This window comes from Enhydra lutris, unplaced genomic scaffold, assembly GCF_002288905.1.
Source record: "Enhydra lutris kenyoni isolate GAN:26980312 unplaced genomic scaffold, ASM228890v2 scaffoldscaffold46, whole genome shotgun sequence".
NCBI classification, from domain to species: Eukaryota; Metazoa; Chordata; class Mammalia; order Carnivora; family Mustelidae; genus Enhydra; species Enhydra lutris.
In genome coordinates this window covers 4,450,983-4,476,449 of record NW_019154130.1, presented here as the reverse complement: position 1 = coordinate 4,476,449, position 25,467 = coordinate 4,450,983, and the positions used below count along the sequence as shown (strand labels likewise).

The window sequence follows — 25,467 nt, the reverse complement described above, 5'->3', positions numbered from 1 at the left end:
GCTCAAGTGTTTCGTTTTGGGGTCCCACCGTCTCACGCTCTCTCCCCACCCCACCTTTTCTTTCTCCACAGTCCCACTTAGAAGAAAAATTAGATGTTACTGATAAGATTCTGATCGTCTGAAGTCTGTAAGGTTGTATATGTTGTCCATAAGCCAAAAATTACTGCCAGCGTGTTCTGCTGAGGGTATAAATGCCTAAGACTGCAGGACCAGAGTGGCTGCCTCTGGTCGGTCTGTCTCAGGGCATCAGGCTCCCTTGAGGCCTGGGGCTGGGGCAGCCGGTATCGGTCACCGACGAGAGAGCTCGCTGCACCTTTCCTACCCTGACGTTTTCCTCTAGAGTTGGTGGTTTAGAAAGGGAATGTGAAACGATGTAGTGGCAACAGAAAAACAATCCGGCAGTTCCCCAAGACGTTAAATTGTAGAGTTACGTACCCCCAGGGGGAATGAGAACATAGGTCCACGCAAGAACGCCTACACGATGTCTGGGTAAGAGCCCAGAAATAGAAGCCACGCAAATGCTCACCCACGGGTGAATAAAGCAGAGGAGATATGTCCACACAATGGAGTAGTCCTTGGCCACAAAAAAGAAATCTGTTCTGACCCACGGATGGACGCTGAGAACATGCGAAGTGAGACCAGCTAGATGCCAAAGCCTGCAGATCCTGTGATCTGTGTCATTCCGTTCATGTCATTCCGTTCACGTATGCAGATGGCGCAAGTCCACGGACACGGAAAGCTGATGAGCAGCCCCAGCGGCTGGGGGCGGGGCTGGGAAGAGAGGGCAAATGAATGAAGAGTTTTGGGGGTGGGTGGCGGGGAGTAAAATGATTTAAAATTGAACAGGGTCACGCTGCGTGTCCTAAGACCCGCTGAACCGCATTCTCAGAATGGGCAGATTATATGGTATGTGGATTATAGCTCAACAAAGCTGTTTTTTTAAAAAAAATTTTTACCCCAGCTGCCAATGGTTGCCCCACAGGTGGATAAAGTGGTCCAGATGTTCGAGACCATGTTAACCCGCCACACGACCATGGTGGTGGGGCCCACCGGAGGAGGCAAGTCTGTGGTCATCAACGCTCTGTGTCAGGCCCAGACCAAGTGAGTATGACCCCGAGGGGAAGGCCTGCTTGCCAGGGTGGTTTCCTGGTCCGGTTGGTGGTGGTATCATGGAGTCCCATTTTGCTTTCTCAATTCCTGGGAGATAAAATTTGTCTTAAAACATTGCCTTTTAAAAGAAAAAAAAATATTTATTTATTTATAGAGCAGGGGGAGGGGCGGGGGAGAGGAGGAGAGAGAGTCTTAAGCAGACTTTGCTGAGTGTGGACGCCAATGCTGGGCTCGATCCCATGACTCTGAGATCATGACCTGAGCCGAAACCCAAGTCAGATGCTTAACTGATTGAGCCACCTAGGTGCCTCAAACACTGCATTTTTTTTTTTTAAATTATGAGAGCAAAAAGTTAATTCATGTTTGAAACTACATATAGCCCCCCCCCCCCAAAGAAGGCATTTTCAATCCAGGTGTAATCCAGTTTAAAAGGAACACAAAATGTTTTTAATACATTGGATGCATGTGGCCACCATTTATCTTCAAGACCCAGTCATCTTCAGAATCGCATACAACAGAAAAAGAGAGGGGGGGTACCCATTACACGGGGTCAGTATTCAGTTCTGAACGGTGAAATCTGAACACATCAGCGTCCTAAACCCCATGTTAGACTCAGAGCGTCTCTCCTTGTTTCACTGCTGATTGGTGAATTTAGAAGGCAAAACGGTGACCCTTTTGTGCCTCGGACTGTGATGAGGCTTATCTGTGAGATAACAAGCTTATAAGGATATTTTGAAAATTAACTTGTTAAGTTGTATTTCTTGGTGTTCAGGTTGCCCCTTGTGAGTAAGTGGGGGCACTCAACCTTATGCAGCTATTTTATGGGATCAGAGTGGCCAAAAACAGTGTCATCCCTGCAAAGGCCTTATTATTCCCAGCCCAGCGAGAGCAATGCTGCTCCAAGGGACAGGGACCTCACACTCCTAACAATATTCTGAAGACCTGTAGTGAGTCGTAGTGCTGGTCCTCACACCGAGATGGATTTTGACTTCTCACTTTTCTCTCAAGCAAGAACTCAGTTCCAGAAGGACTTCCCTGTATGCTAATATTCCAGCAAAAACCTAAATCAAGCCTTATAATCTTTGTGACTTTAACATTTCTAGATAGTCTATAAAGCTAATGAGTAAGTTACTGTCATTTTTTTTTATTTCTTCCTATGTTTCTTATGAGAAAACCAAAGGACAGTGACTTACTGATTTCAAATGGGTTGTGCCATAGCCAACCTGCCTTTTATTATTTTTTTAAATAAATATTTTACTTGAAAGACAGAAAGAGGCAAAGGGAGGAGCAGGGAGCCTGATGTGGGGCTCGATCCCAAGACCCTGGGATCATGACCTGAGCTGAAGGTAGATGCTTAACCCACTGAGCCACCCAGACACTCCTGCCCTTTATTCTTTAATTAATTAATCATTAGGTAATTGGTAGTTACCATATACATGTGTGTATATGCATGCCATCATTATTTTGATTTACTTAGTTGATTATGAACTTGTGTGAAGTCCAGTTTTCTGTAGATGAATTAATCCCATGCATTGCAGGAATTTACAGGCGTTGTGGAGGCTAATGCTCTGTCTACATGATTTATAAAGTCAGCAACCCAGAACAGATATGCTATGAGTATGAGGAATTGAACATCCGTAGTCCAAGGGTGTGTTATGTTGTCTTGGATGACTGTTATCTCCTATAAACTAATTATGAAACAGTCACATAAATTGTCATAGGCATGAATATGTAACTTAGCTTCTCTATGCCCCCAAAAGGCCAAGCTGTGTTTTCAGTTCAGACCTCACTTTTGTTGGGGCCACATTTTTGGTGAAACATGGTTCCCTTGATTTAATATAAGCCATTAACAGTCAGTGGGAAGCCCAGGGCAGAGTTTGGGTGGAGTGTGTTTTGTGTTGTTTTGTTTTATTTTAACTTGATTAGCCAACATATAGAACAACATTAGTTTCAGATGTGTGGATTGCATTTTAAATTCTGGATTGGATCCAAAACATCATATCCCCATCTAGGTGCCACAGACCGTTTTTCTAATGTGTTCAGGCCACCTGGACCACAGCTGAAGCCTCTCCTTTGATTTAGGCTTGGGCTGGTGACCAAGTTGTACATCCTGAATCCCAAAGCCGTGAGTGTCACAGAGCTTTATGGCATCCTGGACCCCACTACCCGAGACTGGACGGACGGGGTGCTGTCAAACATCTTCAGGGAGATCAATAGGCCAACAGATAAGAAGGAGCGAAAGTGAGTACCTTTGTGAGTAGGAGAGAGCCTGCGTTAGCTCATGTTAATTACCTCACTGTTATGGATAAAAAAGGACAATGTACAGTATTGTAGTTTCATGCATGGATATCCACAGACTTAGAGTCAGATGTCAAGGGCTCTGTTCACAAATTGCCTGGTGGCATCTTAGTTCTCTATGTGTTCCCTCTGTCTCCTCGACTGGGAGGATGCTCTTCCCTCTGTAAGGGTACCCATCATTGGAGAAGGGCCCATCTGGATGATCCAAGATGCTGTCATCTTGAGATCCTTAATTACATCAGCAAAGACCACCCCCCACCCCCGCAAATAAGGTCCCATCACTAGTTCTGATGGACCTATCTTTTGGGGGCCACCATTCAACCCATTGCGCATGGGTATACGAAATACTTCCCTTTTCCCTTAAACTTACTGTGAGAAAAGTCGGTGTCCAAACCAGTGGTAGCTAGCCATTGATATTCAGTCTCAGTTTTAATGAAAGAATGAGACTGTGAACAGCTGCTACTACGCTACCGCAAACCATTCCACGCGGGAATGTAGGTCTGTGCTGTCAGCCCTCCAGGCTGCAAGAGAAGCAAGACATCCAGACTTGTGTGTGATGTTTCTTTATCCTTAAATGTTGCTGACTCAGTTTTTATAAAAGATTATTTATTGGAGGGGGAGAGGGAGAGAATCTCCAAGCATATTCCCCACTGAGCGCTGAGCCTGAAGTGGGACCTGAGCTCAGGACCCACAAGACCATGACCTGAGCAGAAACCAAGAGTTGGATGCTCAACCAAACAAGCCACACAGGGACTCAAACTCAGTTTTTATGTTGGCTCTTTTTTTCCCACCCATTTGATTTTATGGGTCAAACCTTGGGACCAAGTTGGGTGCTCTGTCACAGGTCCTGGTGTCAAAACCCTGGGAAAAAGACATCAGCATGAATGGGGAGTTTCCATGTGAAAGCCTGGCTTGCTTTTCTTTGCTGCAGGTATATTTTATTTGATGGTGATGTGGATGCTCTGTGGGTGGAAAACATGAATTCTGTGATGGATGACAACAAGCTATTGACCTTGGCCAATGGTGAGCGCATTCGGCTTCAAGCACACTGTGCTCTGCTCTTTGAGGCAAGTCGTGACGAAAACTAATTTTTAATATGTTTTTCTTTTAGTTAAAAGTCTAGTTGTGCATTAAATTGGTAATATAGGTGACTAAAGAAAACCCACACAGTGCAGAAGAGTTTTTATGATGAGTACAACTCTGTACTCTCCCTACTCCTCTTATCCCTCTTTATTGAACCCCAGAAGTAACTAGTTTCACTTTCATCTGGTCATTATCCTAGTGTCTATAAATAACACACTTCGCATGCTCTTCCTTCCTTTATCAAGTTAACAGAGTATCTGTGCTATGACTGCTATGAAAGTGAGAGTTCATCTCTCATACCACTAGCTCACTCCCCTCCTCGGAGTACTACATTGCTAAATCTATTGAATCAGTAAACAGTATTTGCATTATTATGAATATGGAAATATTTACTGTAGTGCCATCTAGTGTACTGTTACTATGTTCTCTCTTTTAGAGCCCTTTTTTTTTTTGGCATGGAGTTTGTAGTTGCCTTCTTTTTTCTCCTGCACTATTTGCCTTTAACTTCTCATTTGTTTTTTTCAAACTTTGTGTCATATCTTTTGAACCTGTTTCATAGCAGTGGCCCTGAGACTTGCTTCCACTTTGGCTTACTGTCAATGCTGTTTTTAACTTGGCCTGTAAAATTTGCCGATGCCTGAGTATTTGTGCATATTGTTCTTATTGGTTGACTGAACTGTGTCTTTTCATAGAGATGTGTGTTAATATTGCTGGTTTAAATGCATGCATATTAAATTTTATACTACCCAATCTCAACTATGTTTTTAAAAAATGAAGAAAAAAGAGTGAGAGGAGAACACTCCAAAACAATGTCTGTTTCTTGGTGTTGGGATTTTGGGAAACTTATTTTCTTCTCTATAATTTTCTATTTTTGTCAGGTAGTCTAAAGTGTATTAATTTTCACATTAATTGAGAGTAAAAGAAAACTTTAAAAGGCACTACATCAGAATATATAATCTTCCCAAGATAAACTTCAGTGTTCAATTAGAAGCCTCATGAAAGCTATGTTAATCTTGGTATGACTGGGTTTTACACAGCTGAAAAAACTTTGCACAAAGCAAAGGCTTTTAAATATGCAGTCCGGCTGTTTATAGCTGCAGACGTGACCAATTTTCTTTATTTCTCCAGGTTGGAGATTTGCAGTATGCCTCTCCTGCAACTGTGTCTCGATGTGGAATGGTTTATGTGGATCCTAAAAACTTGAAATATCAACCATTCTGGAAAAAATGGGTTAATGAAATACAAAACAAGGTGGAAATTCTTTCTAAAATGAACTTAAAAGTTTTTAGGACCATTGACTAGTAGGATAAACATAATCCAGAAGGATGTTGGTTGTGAAAGCCATGACCTTGACCTTGATCTTAAGCACTTAATGTTATCAATAAATTGGATAAAAACATGGAAGATACACTTAGGAGATTTCTAGATAATTCCATAGCTAGTGGGATAGGTAATGATTTTGATAGTCTAGATCAGGGGTTGACAATTTTTTTCTGTAAAGGGGTAGAGAGTAAATATTTTAAGGTCTGTGGGCCATATGGTTTCTTTTCCAGCTACTCAACTATGCCATTGTGGCATGAAAGCAGCCACCATATGTGAATGGGCATATCTATGTACCAATAAAACTTTATTTACAGAAAGAGGTGGCAGGCCAGATTTGGCTTGTGGGTTATAGTTGGAAATCCTGGTCCAGTGAGGCCCACCTATTGAGAGACTTATCTCTACAAGGGCCCAGCTTTTCCTTACTTGGATGAATGCAGTGTGTAAAGGACCTAGCTTGTCAGGTAATAAAGTTCTGATAGTTTTAGTTTTAGTTCACTTCAAATCCTGTCATGTGTCACGTGGCTGCTAAAATGTGTATTATTGTAACAAAAGCCTTCGTTAAATAGTGCAGAGTGGGCACCTGGGGGGCTCAGTCGGTTAAGCGTCTGTCTTGGTCTCAGGTCATGATCCTGAGGTCCTGGGATCAAGGCCCACATTGTGCTACCTGTGCCACAGGGAGTCTGTCTTTACCTCTGTCCCTCCTCCTGCTTGTGTTCTTGCTTTATCTCTCTCTCTCAAATAAATAAAATCTTAAAAAAAAAAAAATTCAGGGTGCCTGGGTGGCTCAGTTGGTTAAGCAACTGCCTTCGGCTCAGGTCCTGGGATTGAGTCCCGCATTGGGCTCTCTGCTCAACGGGGAGTCTGCTTCTCCCTGACCTGTCTCCTTTCATGCTCTTTCTCTCTCTCTCTCAAATAAATAAAATCTTTGGGGAAAAAAATAAAAGGTTCAGAGACAGGTGCGACAGTCATGTGAAGGTTGTGAGGCCCACACACATGTGACCTTTTGACCACACCCAGGACACTTACCATATTTTCAAAGTGACACAGGGCATATCACTAGGACGGCCATTAGGCTGATGGTGAATTGGAAGCCAGGGCATAATTATCCCAGAGAAGAGAAGACCAGGGAGAACATGATAGGACCATGGGAGGTACTGTTGTAAGGGAGAGAGGGCTGTCGAAGGGCCCATGCAGTCTCTGGCCATCCTTCAAGCCTTGGGTGGCATGAAGATTGGGTGAGGGGCTTCCACTGCTCCACACTCTTTGCAAGATGACTGTGGCCATGTAACTTGAACTTGAAGATAATCAGCCCCATTTCTGTCCAATGGGATCGATCTGCTATCCTCCCTCCCTCCCCGTGGTGGGCTAGCCTCTACAGCAGTGAAATGAAATGCTCCATTTCATTTCATTGCGCTGTAGAGGACGGACCCCTCTACAGATATAAGGTGTGATTACTGGGGTTCACTCACCTGCCAAATTTATCGTTCATCAGAAGACCTTTCCCCCGCCTCTTTTGCCAAGATAAGCATTTCACTAGCTTCCATTTAAATAAAGGAACCCTTGAAGATGCATTGGAATTCTACTCTTTTCCAGGTAGAGCTCGGTCATTTAGAGAGTCTCTTTGAGAAGTACGTGCCCTATCTCATCAATGTGATAATGGAAGGGGTAGTGGATGGAAGACAGGGAGAGAAGCTGAAGACAATAATCCCTCAGACAGACCTCAATATGGTAAGAAACTGTCTCTGTTAGCAAGGAGGGATTCTTCCCTAAAGTTGAACCCAGAGTCCAAGGAGGGAGAGATGCCAGAGGGGCAAACTCTCACGTTGCCGGTTGCTGACAAGGAATACACGGCACTTCCTTCTGGGACCCTGTGCAGGACAAGATGCCAGGGTCCACCTGGTTGAACCAATATGGTGGGTCATACGTTCCCATCACTCTGGGATCTGCGGTCTCAGGATTAAGGACCAGAACTGACCCTGGGGTAGGGGAGTGGAGTGTATGGGCTGATCCTGGATTTTCCTGTGCACTAGGTAACGCAGTTAGCCAGGATGCTGGATGCCTTACTCGAAGGAGAGATAGAGGACCCTGACCTCCTGGAGTGCTACTTCTTAGAGGCTCTGTACTGTTCTCTGGGCGCATCTCTGCTCGAGGATGGAAGGATTAAATTCGATGAATGTGTCAAACGCCTTGCTTCTTTGCCTTCTGTGGATAAGGAAGGGGAATGGGCCAATCCCGGGGAACTGCCAAGTAAGAACCAAGTGCAACCTGTTTTCCTGCTCAGAAGGCTTTTGGGGAGGTTTTCAGAGGAAGTGACCTCGCTTTTCCACATGTTGGCCTGTGTGGATTTTGCTGCTCGTTTGCTTCTGTAGACCTGCGATGGTCAGAGCCCCTGGGGGATCCTCTAACATTTGATGTGTGAACTGCCATAGCCAGAGCCCTAGTGGCTTTTCTTGTTGAGTTTGAATGACCATGCCCCCCCACCGTGAGGTTAGGCACTTGCTTCCTTTCCTCTGTTTAAATTTTTAAAACTTTCACACTTTGCAGGACATTGAGTTTCTTCTCCTTTCGACTTACCGATTTTTTTTTTTTTTAACTCACCTCTCTAAATCTGCACAACTTAACTCAGTTGCTGTCTTCCTGAGTATTTGCACAGAAGGAGATCAAGTGCGGGTCTGTGGGTGATTCTTAGGAGACCATCATATTAAGGGTTTAAGTTTGTGTGTGGAAAAAAACGTGCATGCTCCAAGAACTGTTATCTGGTGAAAACGTGCCTTTCTCAAGAACTATACATAACACTACGGCCCATCTTTGTCTGTTTCTTCATGGTACTGGAATATGACTTGGCCCGTAGACATCTTCCCAAGTCGTCATCTATCCTCATCACCTGGGGTGTTCTTTTGAAAACGTAAAGTGAAATGGCCTTGGGTCTTTTTCATGGGGAGCTCTGAGCAGATCAGAGATGTTTTTCAAGTCCTGCTCTCTGGCGGGGGGGGGGGGGGCAGTTTGCTGGTATTATCTCGGCTCGGCAAGCCTCCTATGGGTGAGCGGTTCCCAACTGTGCACACCATGCTGGCTTTATGTGGCTGTGGTCAGCGACCCCCTCGCTCAGGGCCCCTAGTGGGCTCTTATTTTGGGAACCTAAGTGGCCACGTGGACGTTTCACTTCCAGAAGCCTTCTGCACCCCACCCCGGCAATGGGCTCCCTGACCTCCCGCTAGCTGCTAATATCGGCCTCCGTGACTTGGGCCATACCTGCTGGTCCGGGCCTCGTGGGGAGTGCCACCCGCCTCTCTTCTGGTCCCCTCTGTAGCCCAGCCCTGTGCTCCCTGCTTTCCTCTTCCCTTCCTTCGCTGTTGGCCTATCACTCACCCTCTCTTGGCCCAAACCCGGTCCCCTTGCCCTCTTGTCCTTTCTTAAATCCCTCTGAGGAGCCCCGAGTCTGTCTTCTGTCCCTCTCCAGGGCTGAGTCACACTGAGAAAACCACGACTTCAGATGGCTGCCTTGTAGATGGAGCATCAACCTTGAACTCTCCCGTCCTCAGTGGCAGTGTCCCTGTCTTCTCCCCAGACCTTCCCCTGACCCCCTTCCCTTGCTCTGCTAAAGATCATTTTTCTTGCTTCCACGGGAAAAACAGAAGGCATCATATAGGGTTTTCCTGCCCCCAGACTTGTTCTGGGCTGCTCCCCGTCTCCCTGCTTGGGGAGGAGGCAGCCCTGGCCACAGAGGATGCCCTGTTCTTTGGGGCCTGCCCACCCGCCTCTCAGGGGCCCCCTTCCTTGCTGGGATCCTCTCGCACTGCCTTTCCCATATCTCCCCTGCTGACTCCATCCTGCTCTCAGGTGACACCTTCCTAATCCTGTCTCCTTCTAGAGATGTCGCCCCGCCTCTTTACTCTGAAGGCCGTGTGTCCTTGAGAGGTTGGACCACCACCTAGCCCCACAGCTGGAAGGTGCCTCCAGCGAGCTCGTCCCCGTCTTCTCCACCAGAGCCCATGCGCCTTCTTGACCTCACTGTCCTGACCTTGCCCCAGTGTTGGGGGGCAGCAGACCATGCCCCGCTCTCTTGAAATGTTCTCCCCCTGCCTTGCTGGCCACTTCTGCCCCCTGTCCTTCCTCCGCCCCTTCCTCACATAGGGGTTCAGTCCTCTAGACTCCTTTTGGGCTTCATGTCCTTGAGGAGCCCTGGCCATGGGCCCACAGCTTCTGACTGCCAGTCTCCTTCCCTTCTGCACCTTCTCCTGGATCCCTAGCTTGGTTCTACTGAAATCTGTCTGTCTGTCTGTCTGTCGTCATCATCATCCTCTATCAATCACCTGTCTGTCTGCCTTGCACACTGGTGACCTGGACACACTTTCTCCCCCAACCTGTCATTTCTGTCATGCCCTGACCCCCGCCACGTCTCATGAGCTGCTCCTGTCACCTCTGCCCCGGGCCAGGCAGGAGCCTCGTGAACAGATCTCCCCATCTCTCCTGACCTCTTCCAGATCTGTTTTCCTCTACAGCCGTGCTGGTCATTGCACATGCAGATCTGACTACGTCTCCCCTTGGAGGTTAATGTCAGTGGCTCCCCAGTACCTACAGGATGGAGAACCAGTGCCCAAAATGGTCAGCCGGGCTCTTCACGCAACAGCCCTGCGGCCCTTGTAGCTGGACCTAGTGTGGCCCCTCGGTGCACTACGCACTCCCTCCTTTCTGTTCCTACAGCCGCCCGCCATGCTCCCTTCTCCCTGTAACAGAGCCTCCTGGAGGTCCCCAGGGCTCTCAGTTCAGGACTGCCCACTTTTCGGGTCTCCGATTGATTGGCATTTCCTTTGGGAAAGCTTCCTCCCAGGGCTGACTGCAACGGTTGGCATTGCTGGGGCCTGCGGGGGGAGGGGCAGTCTGTCTGGGACGAGGTGCACGAGGGACCTTTCCCTAGAGACAAGTTTTGCAGAGCACCCCTGTGATTGGTGTTCAGGCACAAAGGGGTGTGTGCTTCTCAGACCTCTCCCCTGCCCCACCCTGGTTAGATGCCCTTATGGGGTTCCCTGTGGCACCCGAGCTGGCCTGTAGCAGAACTTAGCACCACCCGCCTCCCTGGCCCACTAACACCTGTCAGCTTAGGGACCAGACCTGTCCGCCTCTCCCTCGTGTTTCTGGAGAAGGGACACAGCACCTCTGCCCAGTGGACAGGAGCATTCGTTGGGCGTCCTCGGCTAAGTTGCCGTCTAGGGAACAAGGAGCGTTAGTTCATCTCAAGCATGTGCCAGAGCTGGTTTCGTAGTCCCAGGTCCGGGACCGAAGTGAAATCAGGCCATTGTTTACTGCAGGTCACCTCCCAACCTTGTATGACTTTCACTTTGATGCCACGCAGAAGAAATGGATTCCGTGGAGCCAATTAGTTCCTGCCTATGTTCACAGCCGGGAGAGGAGATTCATTGACATCCTGGGTAAGCAACAAGCAGACCCTGTTCTTGGTCTAACAGCATCAGTTCTCGTTCCGTGAGGCAGTGGAACGGATCTGGTGGCCTCCGTGGCCTTCCCGAGGCCCACCCGGTGTGCAGGTTCCGAGAAGCCGCGAAGAACGCGCCACGAGCTGGGCCAAGCAGGGGGTGGTTTCCGTTCCATTTCCGTGCTGCTGGCCCCAAGCACCCGCAGACGACCGTGACTCTCAGCTGTCCCTGGGCAGGCGGGCTGGCGGGAGGACGGGCAGCTCTAGGCCGGCCGGCTGGCCACGAGAAGGAGTGGAGGACCAGAAAAGGAGAAACGAACAAGGCAGCGTCGTGGGGAAGGTGCTGTCCCGCGGAGCTGCGTACTCTGGACGTTTCTGTCTCTGGCTGTGTTTTGAACGCGGCCCTCTGGCTGTTTAGATACCAGTGGCCAAGAGAGCGAGACGTACCCATGTCCTCAGGAAGCAGGCAGACCCGTGTAGGACTGAGCTGGACCCGGCTTCATGGTTTCATTCTCTCTTTGGAGGAAGTCGTTGGTCAGGAAGCCAGACTCTGCAGAGAGAGGACTGACCGCAGCCACGGAGAAACTGAGTTATTTTTTTTTTTAAAGATTTTATTTATTTGACAGATCACAAGTAGGCAGAGAGGCAGCAGAGAGAGAGAGAGGAGGAAGCAGGCTCCCCGCTGAGCAGAGAGCCCGACGCGGGGCTCGATCCTAGGACCCTGAGATCATGACCCGAACCGAAGGCAGAGGCTTAACCCACTGAGCCACCCAGGTGCCCCGAAACCGAGTTTTTAATAGCCTGACTATAAAGCAGAACTGGATTTTTTTTCCCCAAAGATTTTATTTATTTATTTGACAGAGAGAAAGAGAGATCACAAGTAGGCAGAGAGGCAGGCAGAGAGAGAGAGGGAAGCAGACTCCCCGTTCAGCAGAGAGCCCGATGTGGGGCTCGACCCCAGGACCCCGAGACCATGACCCAGCTGAAGGCAGAGGCTTAACCCTCTGAGCCACCCAGGCGCCCCAGAACTGGATATTTTTAAAAATGGGGGGCACCTCATGGGCGGGTGTCCAGCTCACCAAAGCAGACCCTTAAAGCAGGTGGATTTCACGGTGTATGACTCAGATCTCCGTCAAGCTATTAGAAGTAACGGTTGGGGTAAGGAGATCGTACCCACCCGTGCGTTTTCAAGGTCATGTCTTGGGTTTTCACTGATGATTCTTATGGGAGGTTTGGGATTCCGGGGAGCTCCGCGTTGCTGCCTGCTCACCCCCCGCGTTTCCGGGGTGCTCCCATGCCTCACGTGTTCCTTAGTTCACACAGTGGATACAACACGCACTACGTGGACCCTGGAGCAGATGGTCAAGATCAAGCAGCCTGTTCTTTTGGTCGGTGAATCCGGCACCTCCAAGACGGCCACGACCCAGAACTTCCTCAAAAATCTGAACGAAGAGATCAATGTAAGTCACTGTTTGTACTCGCTCGTGACCTACGGCTGTGTGACAGACCACACCGGCGCGAGCCTTATACTCGCACCTCACCATTTCTGCGGGTCGGGAATCTGGGAGGGGCCCTGCGGGGTGGCTCGGGCTCCAGCTCTCTGCTGAGATCACTGGCCAGCAGTTGGCCGGGGCTGTAAGTCATCTGAAGGCCTGATGGGGGCTGGAGGACCCTCTTCCAAGACGACAGGCCTTGGTTTTCCCACCACGTGGACCTCTCCACGGGCTTCTGGGTGATCTCTGGACGTGGTCACTGGCTTCTGCCAGAGCCGGTGTCTGAGCCGGACAGCAAACCAGATGCTGAACCGCCTTTGATGACCTAGGAAATCACCTACCTTCACGTCTGCTCCCTTCTGTGGGTCCCACGGAGACCCCCATGAATCACCTGGTAGAGTGTGGGGGGCCTTACCCAGGTGAACACCAGGAGGAGAGGATGAGCGGGGTCACGTAGAGGGTGGCCGTCACATTGCTCAGCACCGTTTTGTGGGTTTGGCCTTCCTCCAGCCCCGTGTTCAACATGGGAAGGTCTGACGTGTCGGACACTGAGCTGGCTGGGTGTCGCGGGGGCCGACCATGGCCAGCTTGCAGTCAGCTCTTTAGGGACTCATGGTCTGTGTGGGAGGCAGACTCGAGAATGGACCCATGACCCAGGACAGTGCAGAACACGCCAGGGCACCAGACATTAGGAAGGGGGGCATCCGTTCTCTTTTCTGTACTCAGAATTGCCCTACGTGGGCCTCTGGCTCATCATTTCCACTGTCCTGGCTTCAGACCTTAGAGTTTTAATACCTGAGGAAAGGCTCTGTCTCCTCCAAGAAGCTGCCTGTGAGTTTCAGGATACTCCGTTCATATGCACTTGCCCCACATCCACTCACGGACTCAGTGCTAGGTTTTTGTTCATATCCACTCATCATTTCAGTTTCCAATTCCTTTCTTGACCTTCTGGAACCTCCAAGGGGAGCAAAGTTTCCCGTAACATTCCTCCCTGTCCCTCTTACTTTGGCTTGTTCCTGGGAAACCAGGAGCCTCCCTGGGCTTGTGCGATGGGTGTCACGGGAGCCGTGTGGGCCGGACTGGGCCGGCCTGCCTGTGAGCGCTCGAGCCCACTCACCCACTGGGGCACAAAAACTGGGTTTATTTAGCTCTAAGGATGTCATTGTGGAGGTCACAGATGAGAGGTTTCCAGCCAGAGGGATCTGCCTGCTTGGGGCGTCAGACCAACGATGGTGACATTAACACCCCCCGCCATGACGCCCTTTCCCTGCAACACAGTAGCCGATGCTTCTCGGCCCAACAGGCACATCTGAGCACACTTGTTACATCGGGAGGCACGTTCACCTTTGACATGTTCATCTCCTGTGCACCTGCACCTGTAGGCCTTTTGGAGGGCAGTTGTCTGCGGCAGTGGTGCTTAAAGGGTGGTTCCTCGGGCAGGAGTATTGCCTGAAAACTTGCTTACACTGTCTTAGACCTATGGGATTGGGAACTGAGGATGGGGGCCTTGGAGGTGCGTGGCACAAAGCCGTCCAGGTGTCTCGGGGGCATGATTAGGTCCGAGAACCGCTGACCAATGAACTCTCACTCACCGCTCTAGGAAGCACAGTGAGAGGTCCTGGGCACTTCCTGTGCGTGAGGCTGTGCTGTCCACACAGGGACCTAGGAGTCTCCCTCCCCTTTCTTTCAGGTGTTAGTGCCAAAGATGCTCTCCCAGACCTTTTCATTTAGGTGCAGCAGACGCGATAGTCACTTATGGTTGACATCCATCCATCCATCCATCTACATATCCATCCACATATCCATCCACACATCCATTCATCCGTCCATCTGTTCCTTCCATCCCTCCATCCATCCACATATCTCTCCACACATCCATCCATCCATCCATCTGCACATCCATCCACACCAAACATCCATCCAATCCATCCATCCATCCATTCCTTATCCCTCCATCCCTCCACATATCTGTCCACACATCCATCCATCCATCCGTTTCATCCATCCATCCATCCATCCGTTTCATCCATCCATCCATCCATCCACACATCCGTCCATCCATCCTTCCACCCCATACATCCATCCATCTAACCTTGTCCTATCGCAAACACCTTTGTGGATTTCGTCTCCTGTGATTAAATCGCCCTATGAAGTAGTTCAATCAGATGTTGTTAAACTCATCTTACAGATGAGAGAAATGAGGCTCTAAAAGGTTAAGCCTCTTTTTGGAGGTCTCCTAGCCAGAACTGGGCAGAACTAAGACCCCCCTACCCCACACCCTGTCCCCATTGTGCCCAAGTCCCACATGCAGCAACTCACTATCACCTGCCAAAGGGAAAGAATAGAGGACAGACAGACACACGTTGGGTTATAACAAAGTTCAGATACCAGTGGATTTGCAAAATTGATGGTAGCTCACGGTCCAGCTTTTCCCGCTGGTACGGTGAAGAAACGACCACTTCTGGAATGATCCTTCTCTGTTGCAGATTGTGTTAATGGTCAGCTTCTCTTCCCGCACCACATCGATGGATATCCAGAGAAATTTGGAAGCAAATGTGGAAAAACGAACCAAAGACACGTATGGCCCACCCATGGGAAAACGACTCCTGGTGTTCATGGACGATATGAATATGCCAAAGGTAGCGTTAGGTTGGGGAGCAGGAAGCAGTGGCCAAGACTGTGTGCTTAAGTTTGTGTTGTTGTGTACGGGTATGGAGTCTATGAGTGTGAGAACACATGTCTTCGTTCTACAGCTCCCCTGCAGGGTGCTGGTTCTGGGGAGACAGCTTAGGAGACAATGTTGCTGGAATGTTCTTCTTACCCAGAGGGACTTGTCCCTACTGAGGCCTTCTTTGCTTTCTTAAAGGAGTAAAGCAGGCAGCAGGCAGCCTCAAAACTCTTTACAGCATATGTTTGAGTAAGTGATTTCCCAATGAGCTTAGATGATAATATTGTTCTCAGTCCCATATACTTGGGAAGCATAGGGCAGTCACTTCCCAAGGACTCCTCTGGATTTACCAAGGAAGGGAAACATTGGCATGCACGAGGAGTGTGTTTCTGGCGCCAGAGCCTGAGAAGTGTGAAGTTTTCTTAGTACTGAAATTTAGTTTATGTAATTCCTGCAGAACCATGTTTTTTCCTCTGAAAATCCATCTTCCACATAGGCTATGTGCAGAGCCAGGATCCATCCATCCATCCATCCATCCACACACACACACTTATGTATCCATTTGTGCATCTGTTCTTCTATCCATGCACACACCCACACACCCTCACACCCTACCTTTTTATCCATCCACCCATCCATCCATCTATCCATCCATTCCTTCCATCCCTCCATCCATCCACATATCTGTCCATATATCCATCCATCCATCCATCCATCCACCCACATATCCATCCACACATCCATCTACCCCACACATCCATCCATCCATCCATCCATCTATCCATCCATTCCTTCCATCCCTCCATCTATCTCTCCATTCATCCATCCATCTACCCATCTGTTCCTTCCAACCCTCCATCCATCCATCTGTCCATCTGTCCATCTGTTCCTTCCTTCCTTCCATCCATCCATCCATCCATCCACACATCTGTTCACACATCCATTCATCCATCTATCCATCCATCCATCTGTTCCTTCCATCCCACCATCCATCCAACCATCCACCCATCTCTTCTTCCATTCATCTTCTGTCCACACACCCATCCATCTGTGCATCTGTTCATCCATCTGTGCACGCACCCACACCCCCTTTTATCCATCCATGCATCCATCCAACTAACATGTTTCTTGAGTACCTCTTACAGGTCCAGTGCTGTGCAGTGATGAACAAAACATAAGCAGTCCCTGCTCTCATGGAGCTTATGAGAGATTTTTAAAAAATTACAAATTAGGTGGCCAGCAAAGGCATTCCTGATTTCCGCTTCATGATACTACCATTATCTCTTTTCTTTAAAAACTCAATCAAGGTGGATGAATATGGCACACAGCAGCCAATCGCCTTGCTGAAACTGCTGTTGGAAAGAGGCTACTTATATGACCGTGGGAAGGAGCTGAACTGTAAAAGCATTCGGGACCTTGGCTTTATCGCTGCGATGGGAGAAGCTGGAGGAGGCCGCAATGAAGTTGATCCAAGATTTATTTCGCTGTTCAGTGTCTTCAATGTACCATTTCCTTCAGAGGAGTCTTTGCATTTAATTTATTCCTCCATTCTAAAAGGGCATACTTCGGTAACTTGCTTTTTAATTTGCCATCTACACCGGAGTGCCTTGTGTTGAGGAGAAGTGTATGCACGGTCAACTTAGGCATTAGGCACAGGGCCCAAGGGCCTTTTTTGGGGGGGGGAATGCATGAAATGTTTTGACTTATTTCAGAACCAGAAGAAAAAAAATGAATATAGTCTAGCCTGGATTATATTCATCTTTATACCAGTGCATTCATAAAAGATAAAGTCATGTATTTTCGTGGAGGAAGAGGCCCTGAAGGCAAGAGTGTCTTGGGTCCATAGAAGTCATAATGAGGGTCTGAGTTACATGTTCCAAATGGAGTTGCAGCAGGGACTCAACTAGGGGACCAGGCCCTGGAGTCAGACCCCATTCTGCTCCCTGGCAAGTTCCTTGAGTTCTCCTAGACCTGGTTCTCATCTGGAACAGGGATGATGATGGTATCCATCTCACTGGGTTTCTGGGAGAGTATAAGGAAAAAATGCATATGAAATGTGTGGCACAATGTCTAACACATACTCATTAGACACTAGTTACTGCTCTCATGATGATGATTTAACTTGGCCGCCTCCCCCTGCAAAATGGAACCCATTCATTTAAATGACAACCTTCTGGTCCTGGTGTTCCGTCCTATAGTGAAGTTTGTGCACACAGAATCTTCAGGGGGCAGGAAAGGTAAAGGCGTGGAATGGTGAGGTATGATCAGTAGGAACTGTGGACCCCTGGCATGTTCATGCCCTACCTTAAGCTATTCTGAGTTCTACGCTAGTCAAATCAAATGCAAACCGAGTGCTGGTTTGGGTTTTGGTTTCACATCATGTCAACTTCTCAGTGAATGTGAAAATCTAGGGGGGAAGAAAGCAAATCAGATGATAAGTTTCTTTGACCTTTTAATTTTCTTTCTTATCTTCTCTCTCTCTCTCTTTTTTAGAGAGAGCCTGAGAGAAGAATGAGTTGGGGTGGGAGGGGCAGACGGGGGAGAGAGAGAATCTTAAGCATGCTCCATGCTCAGTGGCAGAGCCTGATGTAGGGCTCGATTTCACGACCCTGAGATCATAACCTGAGCCAAGGATCAAGAGTCTGACGCTCAACCAACAGGGCCACACAGTCACCCTTATTCATCTCCTCTTATAAAATTATGTAAAATTCACATGGTGCAAGATTAGTTATTTTCATCATTTTGGAGGACACAGTTTACTGGTGTTGAGTACGTTCACAATGTTGTACAACCATCACCACTTCCTAATTCCAGAATATTTTTGTCACCCCCAAATCAGTCACGCCATCCCATCCTTAAGCCCCCGGCAATCGCTAACCTGCATTCTGTGCTCTGTGGATTTCCCGCTTCTAGACATTTCATATAGATGGAATCATACGCTATGTGGTCTTTGGTGACTGGCTTCTTCCATTAGCCTCACATTTTCAAGGTTCATCCGTGTGGTGACCTGTGTGTTCGTACTTTCCTCCTTGATATGGCCAGATAATATGCCGCTGTGTGGATAGACCATGTGGCTTGTCCAGTCATCCATTGATAGACTCTTGGTGGGCCTTTTCATTTTTCAGGTGTTCCATGAAAGCATCAGGGCTGTGAGCGACAAGCTGACTTTCTGCACATTGGCGCTTTCCAAAGCCATTGTCCAGGACCTGCCTCCCACCCCATCCAAGTTCCATTACATCTTTAATCTTCGGGATCTCTCGAGAGTTTTTAATGGTCTTGTCCTCACAAATCCAGAGCGGTGAGTTTCTTTTGTCTTACTAGCATGTGGCCCATTGGTACGATGATGCTTTTTCTTACTCTTTTAAGACAGAGGACGTGTCCATGAACTTGATGAATCAATGTATGACTTATTCATCCATTGTATTTTTGGTTATGTTAAATGGAGAGTTAAATATGTGGTTAGGGCCTGATGACTTCCAAGCCCTTGACCTGAAGACCGGTAGAACCAAGAAAGGCAGAGGAGTGGACCATGAACAGGTGGATTTAGTCCCTTGGTGGGATTGCTCTACCGATCATTTGTTCCTTGTTCTAAAGTTGCATTTTGCTCAGGAATGAATTGTTGGCGGTTGCTGATTGGTTCCATCATGTGTGTCTTTGGGAGAAGTAAGCACAGAGGATAAAAAGGGTTTAAGTCTGAGTATAGAAATTTTCTTGTTAAGGCTAGACTTATGTGTTTATGTTAAGGTATACTTTTTGCGCATTTGCAAGCATAGTCCTAATTTTGTGGATTCCCATTGAGTCCACAAAATTTGGAAAAGTGAGTTGAGGGCTTTCCATGAGCCCCCACTTATTCTCAGTACCCTTGAAGGGTTTGGAATGATAGTTCAGGAGAAGACAGCTCCAGGTATATAGGGGGAAGTGAGGGCTCTTTGTCAGAAACCAGAGAAAGTTCCAGAACTGGGGCCAATGGAGCTAGTTCTTAAAAAAAAAAAAAAAAAAAAAAAAAAAGAAGAAGAAGCTGCCAGTGGCCTTGATGTTGATTTTAAATTCATGCATTCCAGTAAGTAGGAGCATGTCAGGTACCCGTTTTATGTCACTTGTCATTTACAGCTAATGTTCTTTTTCTTCCCAACTGGAGGATAAATTGTAGATGGTGATTTTATGGTCTTTACACTTAATTTGTTCACTTCCATTAGATTTCATTAATGGGAGACCAGGGAGAAAAAGGACTATAGAAATGTCCTTTTCTGCGGCCCACGTATCCCTCTGAAAATAGTAGCATTTAATGCCTTTCTCTTTCTAGACGACTTCGTGACTGACTTTGCCCCTCCTGTCACGTAGGTTCCAGACGGTGACCCAGATGGTGAGAGTCTGGAGAAACGAGTGTCTGAGGGTCTTCCACGATCGGTTAATCAACGAAACAGACAAACAGCTGGTCAGTACCTCAAAATACACCAGCTAATTCAAAACCCTAACCACAAAATTCTTCTCTGGGTGAAATAAACAGTGTAGGAACCTTCCTCTCCGGCCAGGTATTTTTCTTTTTTTATATAGTTCACCAACGGGAGAAAATTACAGTAACAACAAAAGTTGGTGGATAAGGGAGGGTAGATTATTACATAGCTTAGAGCGGCTGGAAGAAATAATTATTTCGGATAATCTGAGCCTATGTTCTTTTTCTGACAACGTTTTAGCACATCTCTTTTGTTGAGTTTGGGTTCTTAAGTGGTCTTCTGTCCAAAGGTACAAGACCACATAAGAGACTTGGTTATGGAACATTTTAACGATGATGTGGAGGTGGTGATGCGGGATCCCATCCTGTTTGGAGACTTCCGGACAGCCTTGCAGGAAGGGGAGACACGCATTTATGAAGACATCCAGGATTACGAGGCGGCCAAGGCTTTGTTTCAGGTGCGGGTGGGGCTGACCTCCATAGGCTCGCATCTCCTGGGGGGTACTTCTCGGGGGAGCCCAGCGCTGCACGGGAGCTCGGGAGGCAGCGCTGGGAAGAACACCCATGCCTCTGTCTCAAGGTTCAGAATGCAGGCTTGTGTCCAGTCTGGTGATTATCACGTCTAGGGGTGCATGGGATGACCTGAGGAATTGTGCTAAATGCATGGGCCCTGGGCTTGCCCCTCTGAGAGTTTCCTTGCCTCAAGCCCGTGAAAGGTCCCAGGGTTTCCATGCATAGCCAGGTTTGGGAACCGCTCAGCTGGCTCTCTCATAGTCATTTTCATTTTAACTCATGCCTTGAGCCCTGTAACCAGCTTTGGCTCGCTGCCGGCCGATCGCAGACCAGCAGATCAAAGCCTTCACTGTCCACGCTGGATTTAGTCCCCGAAGCCCAAATGATTTAATTATTTCAACCACTATAGATTATTGAAAAGAAAATCAACCCTCTGTTCCTCATTCCTCCTGGACCAAAGGAAATAGGTCTGTCTCTTAAAATCCAGTGATCCTTTAAAAAAAAAAATTTTTTTTTTTTTTTTTAATTCAGGAAATTCTCGAGGAGTATAACGAAAGCAACACCAAAATGAACTTGGTTCTCTTTGATGACGCCTTGGAGCACCTGACCCGTGTGCATCGTATCATCCGAATGGACCGTGGCCATGCCCTGCTGGTCGGGGTCGGCGGCTCCGGGAAGCAGTCTCTCTCCAGGCTGGCCGCCTTCACAGCCGGCTGCGAGGTGAGCCCGCCTGCCCTCCCAGAGAGAAGTCTGTCGAACCGATTTCTAGGCATTGGTAGTTCACGCAAATATGGGAATGATCTGTAAGAGATCGTAAGATAGTGTTCTCATAGAGTGTAGAACAGGTTTTTGTTTTTCCTTGTTATTATTTTAAAGATTTTTTTTATTTGACAGACAGAGATCACAAGTAGGCAGAGAGGGAGGCAGAGAGAGAGGAGGAAGCAGGCTTCCTGCCGAGCAGAGAGCCCGATGTGGGGACTCGATCCCAGGACCCTGAGATCATGACCTGAGCCGAAGGCAGAGGCTTAACCCACTGAGCCACCGAGGTGCCCCCCCCCTTGTTATTATTTTAACCAAATGTCCGAAGACTCTAACTTCTGTGTGATCTGTGGAGGGCAGACTTTGTCAGATCAAACTGGAAAGTCAGACCTGGCCAGTCTTGGGGTCTGTGACGTGTACCTGTATGGAGGACAGCTTGGCCCCTAACCTCCGTGGACCTAGCTTTTGGATCAGCCACGTTCTAGCTGGCTGCTCTCTCTGCGCGACCAGCCCACACAGTTCTAGGCCGTTCTTAGAATCTCTTTAAAACAAACAAGCTCAAAGCAACAGCTTTATGGAGATCTAATTCCCTGGCCATACTATTCTCCAGGTACAACTCAGGGCTTGTCGGTATATTCACGGTCCCGCACACCCGTCACCGGAGTCTATTTGAGGACATTTTTGTCACCCCAAAAAAGACACCCTGTGCCCCTTAGCTCTCCTTCCCTCACCCAGCCCTAAAAACACACTCATCTACTTTTTCTGTCTCTATCGACTTCCCCGTCCCGAGCTCTCCTATGAATAGGATCCCAGAGGATGTGGTCTTTTGTGACCGCTTCTCTCACTCCGCATAACGTTTTCAGGCTCCCTCCACGTACCAGTCCTTCATTCCTCGTTATGGCTGAACCCGTGCGCTGAGGTCTGGATGGACCACGTTCCGTTTATCCGTCCATCCATCGACGGCCATGTGGGCTTTTTCCACCTTCCGGCCTCTGTGAACCGAGCTGCTGTGAACGTTCACATACGAGTCACCGTGTCAACACGTGTTTTTGTGTCTCTTGGGTGGACACCTGGTGCTGGGATTGCCGGGCCATATGCAAATTCCATGTTTGGCCGTTGGAGAAGCTGCCAGATTATTTTCCAAAGCGACTATACCGTTCTCCAGCCCCACCAGCAGCAGCGTGTGGGGGTTCCTGTTTCCCCACGCCATTCTTGGAATCTTCTAGTGAGCTCCGGCCCTGCCCGCCAGCCCTTCACCCGCGGGGGCCTCTCCCAGGGGCGATGAGTACCAGCAGGGAGGCTGAATCTTGAAGACCTGCCTCACACAATACACTTGCTTATTTTTGATTTCGTTGCTTTGTGGCTTAGTGTCATATCCAAAAATTCATTGCCAAGACCATGCATGAGAATGCAATTTTTTTTTTTTTTAAGCAAATCTTTAATCTGGGTGGTGAGGACAGTGGCATTACATCATTCATCCTTGTTCCTTTAAATGCCTTAATTAGCAACCAGTAGCGGCCACAACAAGTTTATCCTGATTCATGCTACTGGTAATGTCCCATTTCTCCCCGTTCTTGCCAACGCTGGGTGTTGTCGTTTTGATAACTTGCCAATATTATTGGTGAAAAATAGTGTAAGTTTACACAAGTACTTCTTTCTTCCGTTCATAGTGCAGTTTGAATTTCTTTTTATATGCTCATTGGACATTGGTCTTTTCTTTTGAGTTGCCTTTTTAGGCACTCACTGATTTGTGAGAACTCTGTGCAGAAGAGAAAATCAGGGTTCGTTCAATGAGTCTAGCTTGCGGTATTTCGCAAATGTTGACCTTTTGTGTAAAGTATTTCTAGAAAAGAATTTTCTAGAAAGTCTTTCTAGAAATTTGGTCGATTTACCAAATTTAGAATCTAGATCTAGAATTTTCTAGAAATTCTAGACAATTAGAATCAATCTAGGATTTTCTAGAAATTCTTTTCTAGAAATTTGGTTGATTTACCTTTAAGATCAGATAAAACGTGTGATCAAGGGGTACCTGGGTGGCTCAGTCGGGTGAGGGTCTGTCTCTCGGTTTCAGCCCAGGTGGTGGTCTCTGGGCTGTGGGATCGAGCCCTGTAGGCTCTGTGCTCAGTGGGAAGTCAGCTTGGGATTCTCTCTCTCTGTCCCTCTGCCCCCCCCCCCCCCCCCCGATTGCTCTTTTTCTCTCTATCTCTCAAATCTTTTTAAAAAATGTGGCCGAAATATAATTGCTTTATAATTGTACATTTTTCTAGACCAGTTGATTTTTTTGTTTTTTTTTCTATTGACGGGTCTGGGTAAATCAGACACGACTTTCTTCTGAGGTCGCAGTTGGGCATCTTGGCCTCAAGGGATGGCAGAGAGGGACACCTGAGGTCCGGAGAGGAGGAGGAAGGCGAACGGGCTGTTGTGGTGCCCTAGAAAGTGGAGGAGAGGTTGGGGGCTGGGATCCCAGTAAGCCGCTCATGCCACATGGCGTTAGGAACCTCGGCGGAGAAGCTGCATTCGGGGAGGATGGGTGGGGTCATCGGATGGAACCGGAGACCAAATATTTGGCTGGATGTCATCCATGTCCCCTTGAGCATGTGTGTGTGAACATGAAGGTCTGTGTGACCACGTGTGTGTGTGTGTGTGTGTGTGTGTGTGTGTGGAAGGGCCCTGAGTGCTGTGCAAGGCCACGTGATTGGAACAGAGGCCGTGCGAGCCCCTGTGTGCAGGTGTGAGTTGGGGTCGAGGGGAGGCTGGTGACTGGGGATGTTCGAGGGACTGGAGGTCTTCTGAGCTGTTTCGGAGCTGGTGGTCAGTTGCTCGTGGTTCCACGTGCAGGCCCCTGGGACTGAGGGAAGTGAATGGAGGGGAGATGACTGAGACTTGTGCCCTCGTTTACACTGATGTCGATCTCGTGTGTAGTAAGATTTTAAAATGGCTTCTTCCTTAGTTTCCCTGCATATCTTTCCATGATCTCTCTCATTTTTACTGAAATCCCGATGGGGACTGTGCCTACGTGTTATGGGTGGGGTGGGGTGGGGTGGTGTGTGTGTGTGTGTGCGTGTGTGTGTGTGTGTGTGTGTGTTCGTGTTCTGTTTTTCCTTTTTCTTCATGGCTTGGCCCGTCCATTGCTCTCCATTTCCCATCCCCATTCCTGGCTGTGCCCCTGCCCTCTTACTCAAATGATTCGTTTAATGACCGAAGGTGTCCTTTTTTCTGCCACACTCATGTGATCCTGTCATCCCATCTGCACAGGCCTGTGTCCCCAGCACACACTGTCACCCCCACTCGTGTGTGCACTCACGGCACACATCTGTCACCACTTGTTTGACGCAAGGGCTGTCCCAGCGTCCTTCGTCCCGCATTTCCCACTCAGCAGTGTTTGTGAAAATGGACTGGGTTGTCTGGTTTCGCTGTCACTTGTGCGGCTGACACAGCTGCACAGCCTGCCCCCGCCCAGCCCAGTTGGCCAGTGACCCCGGCGCCGGCTGGCAGTCTCACAGCTGCCATGCTCTGTGTCAGCAGGTGTTTGAGATCCTTCTGAGCCGAGGCTACTCGGAGAACAACTTCCGGGAAGACCTGAAGAACCTTTATCTCAAACTCGGGATAGAGAACAAGACGATGATCTTCCTGTTCACGGATGCCCACGTGGTCGAGGAGAGCTTCCTGGAGCTCATCAACAACATGCTGACGTCAGGTGCCGGGGGTGCTGCTCCTGCGTGGGGCGTGCCCTGCATGGGGACGAGAGCAGGTGGAGGGGCCACTCGGCATAGGCCTGGCGGGTCACTTAGAGGAGGCTGGGGGTCACTCTTGGGGTGACAGTGTGGTCTAGGCTCATGTTTTCATGGGTGCTTCTGGCTGCCCCGTGAGGTCTAGGCAAGAGGGAGGTAAGAACAGGAGAGGGTGACAGGTGACCTGGGTCTGGGATTGTGCCATTCGGGGGCTGTGGAGTGTGTTACACATTGGAGGAATCCAAACAGGACGTCAGAGCATGTATTGGTGTGCTAGGACTGCTGTAAGGAAGTATGACAGGACGGGTGGTTGAAAACCACGGACACTTGGGGTGCCTGGTGGGCTCAGTCAGTGGAAAGTGACTCTTGATCCCAGGGTTGTGAGTTCAAGCCCCACGCTGGGGGTCGAGATCCCTTCAAAAAAAATCTAAAACCACTACCATTTATTGTCTCGCAGTCTGGATGTCCTACACCACGGTGTGGGAAGGGGTGGTTCCTTCTGGGACTCTGGGGGAGACTGTCCCAGGCCTCTCTCCAGCTTCTGCTGGTCTCTCTGATTCCCTGCCTCGTGGCTGCCTTGCCCGGGTTGTGCCTACATGCTCTCC

General features: G+C 48.6%; 1 protein-coding gene across 1 annotated transcript in view; it reads left to right on the top strand.

Moving 5' to 3' along the window:
* Nucleotides 1-25,467, top strand: part of LOC111156345 (dynein heavy chain 10, axonemal-like) — a 131,428-nt gene that overhangs the window by 72,908 nt on the left and 33,053 nt on the right. The window contains 15 exon segments of the mRNA XM_022517120.1: nt 983-1,101; nt 3,193-3,351; nt 4,340-4,475; nt 5,620-5,742; nt 7,408-7,542; nt 7,845-8,061; nt 11,124-11,243; nt 12,560-12,705; nt 15,225-15,377; nt 16,714-16,974; nt 18,532-18,704; nt 19,748-19,841; nt 20,150-20,317; nt 20,904-21,092; nt 24,657-24,828. Of these exon segments, the coding sequence (XP_022372828.1) occupies nt 983-1,101; nt 3,193-3,351; nt 4,340-4,475; nt 5,620-5,742; nt 7,408-7,542; nt 7,845-8,061; nt 11,124-11,243; nt 12,560-12,705; nt 15,225-15,377; nt 16,714-16,974; nt 18,532-18,704; nt 19,748-19,841; nt 20,150-20,317; nt 20,904-21,092; nt 24,657-24,828 (2,365 nt within the window).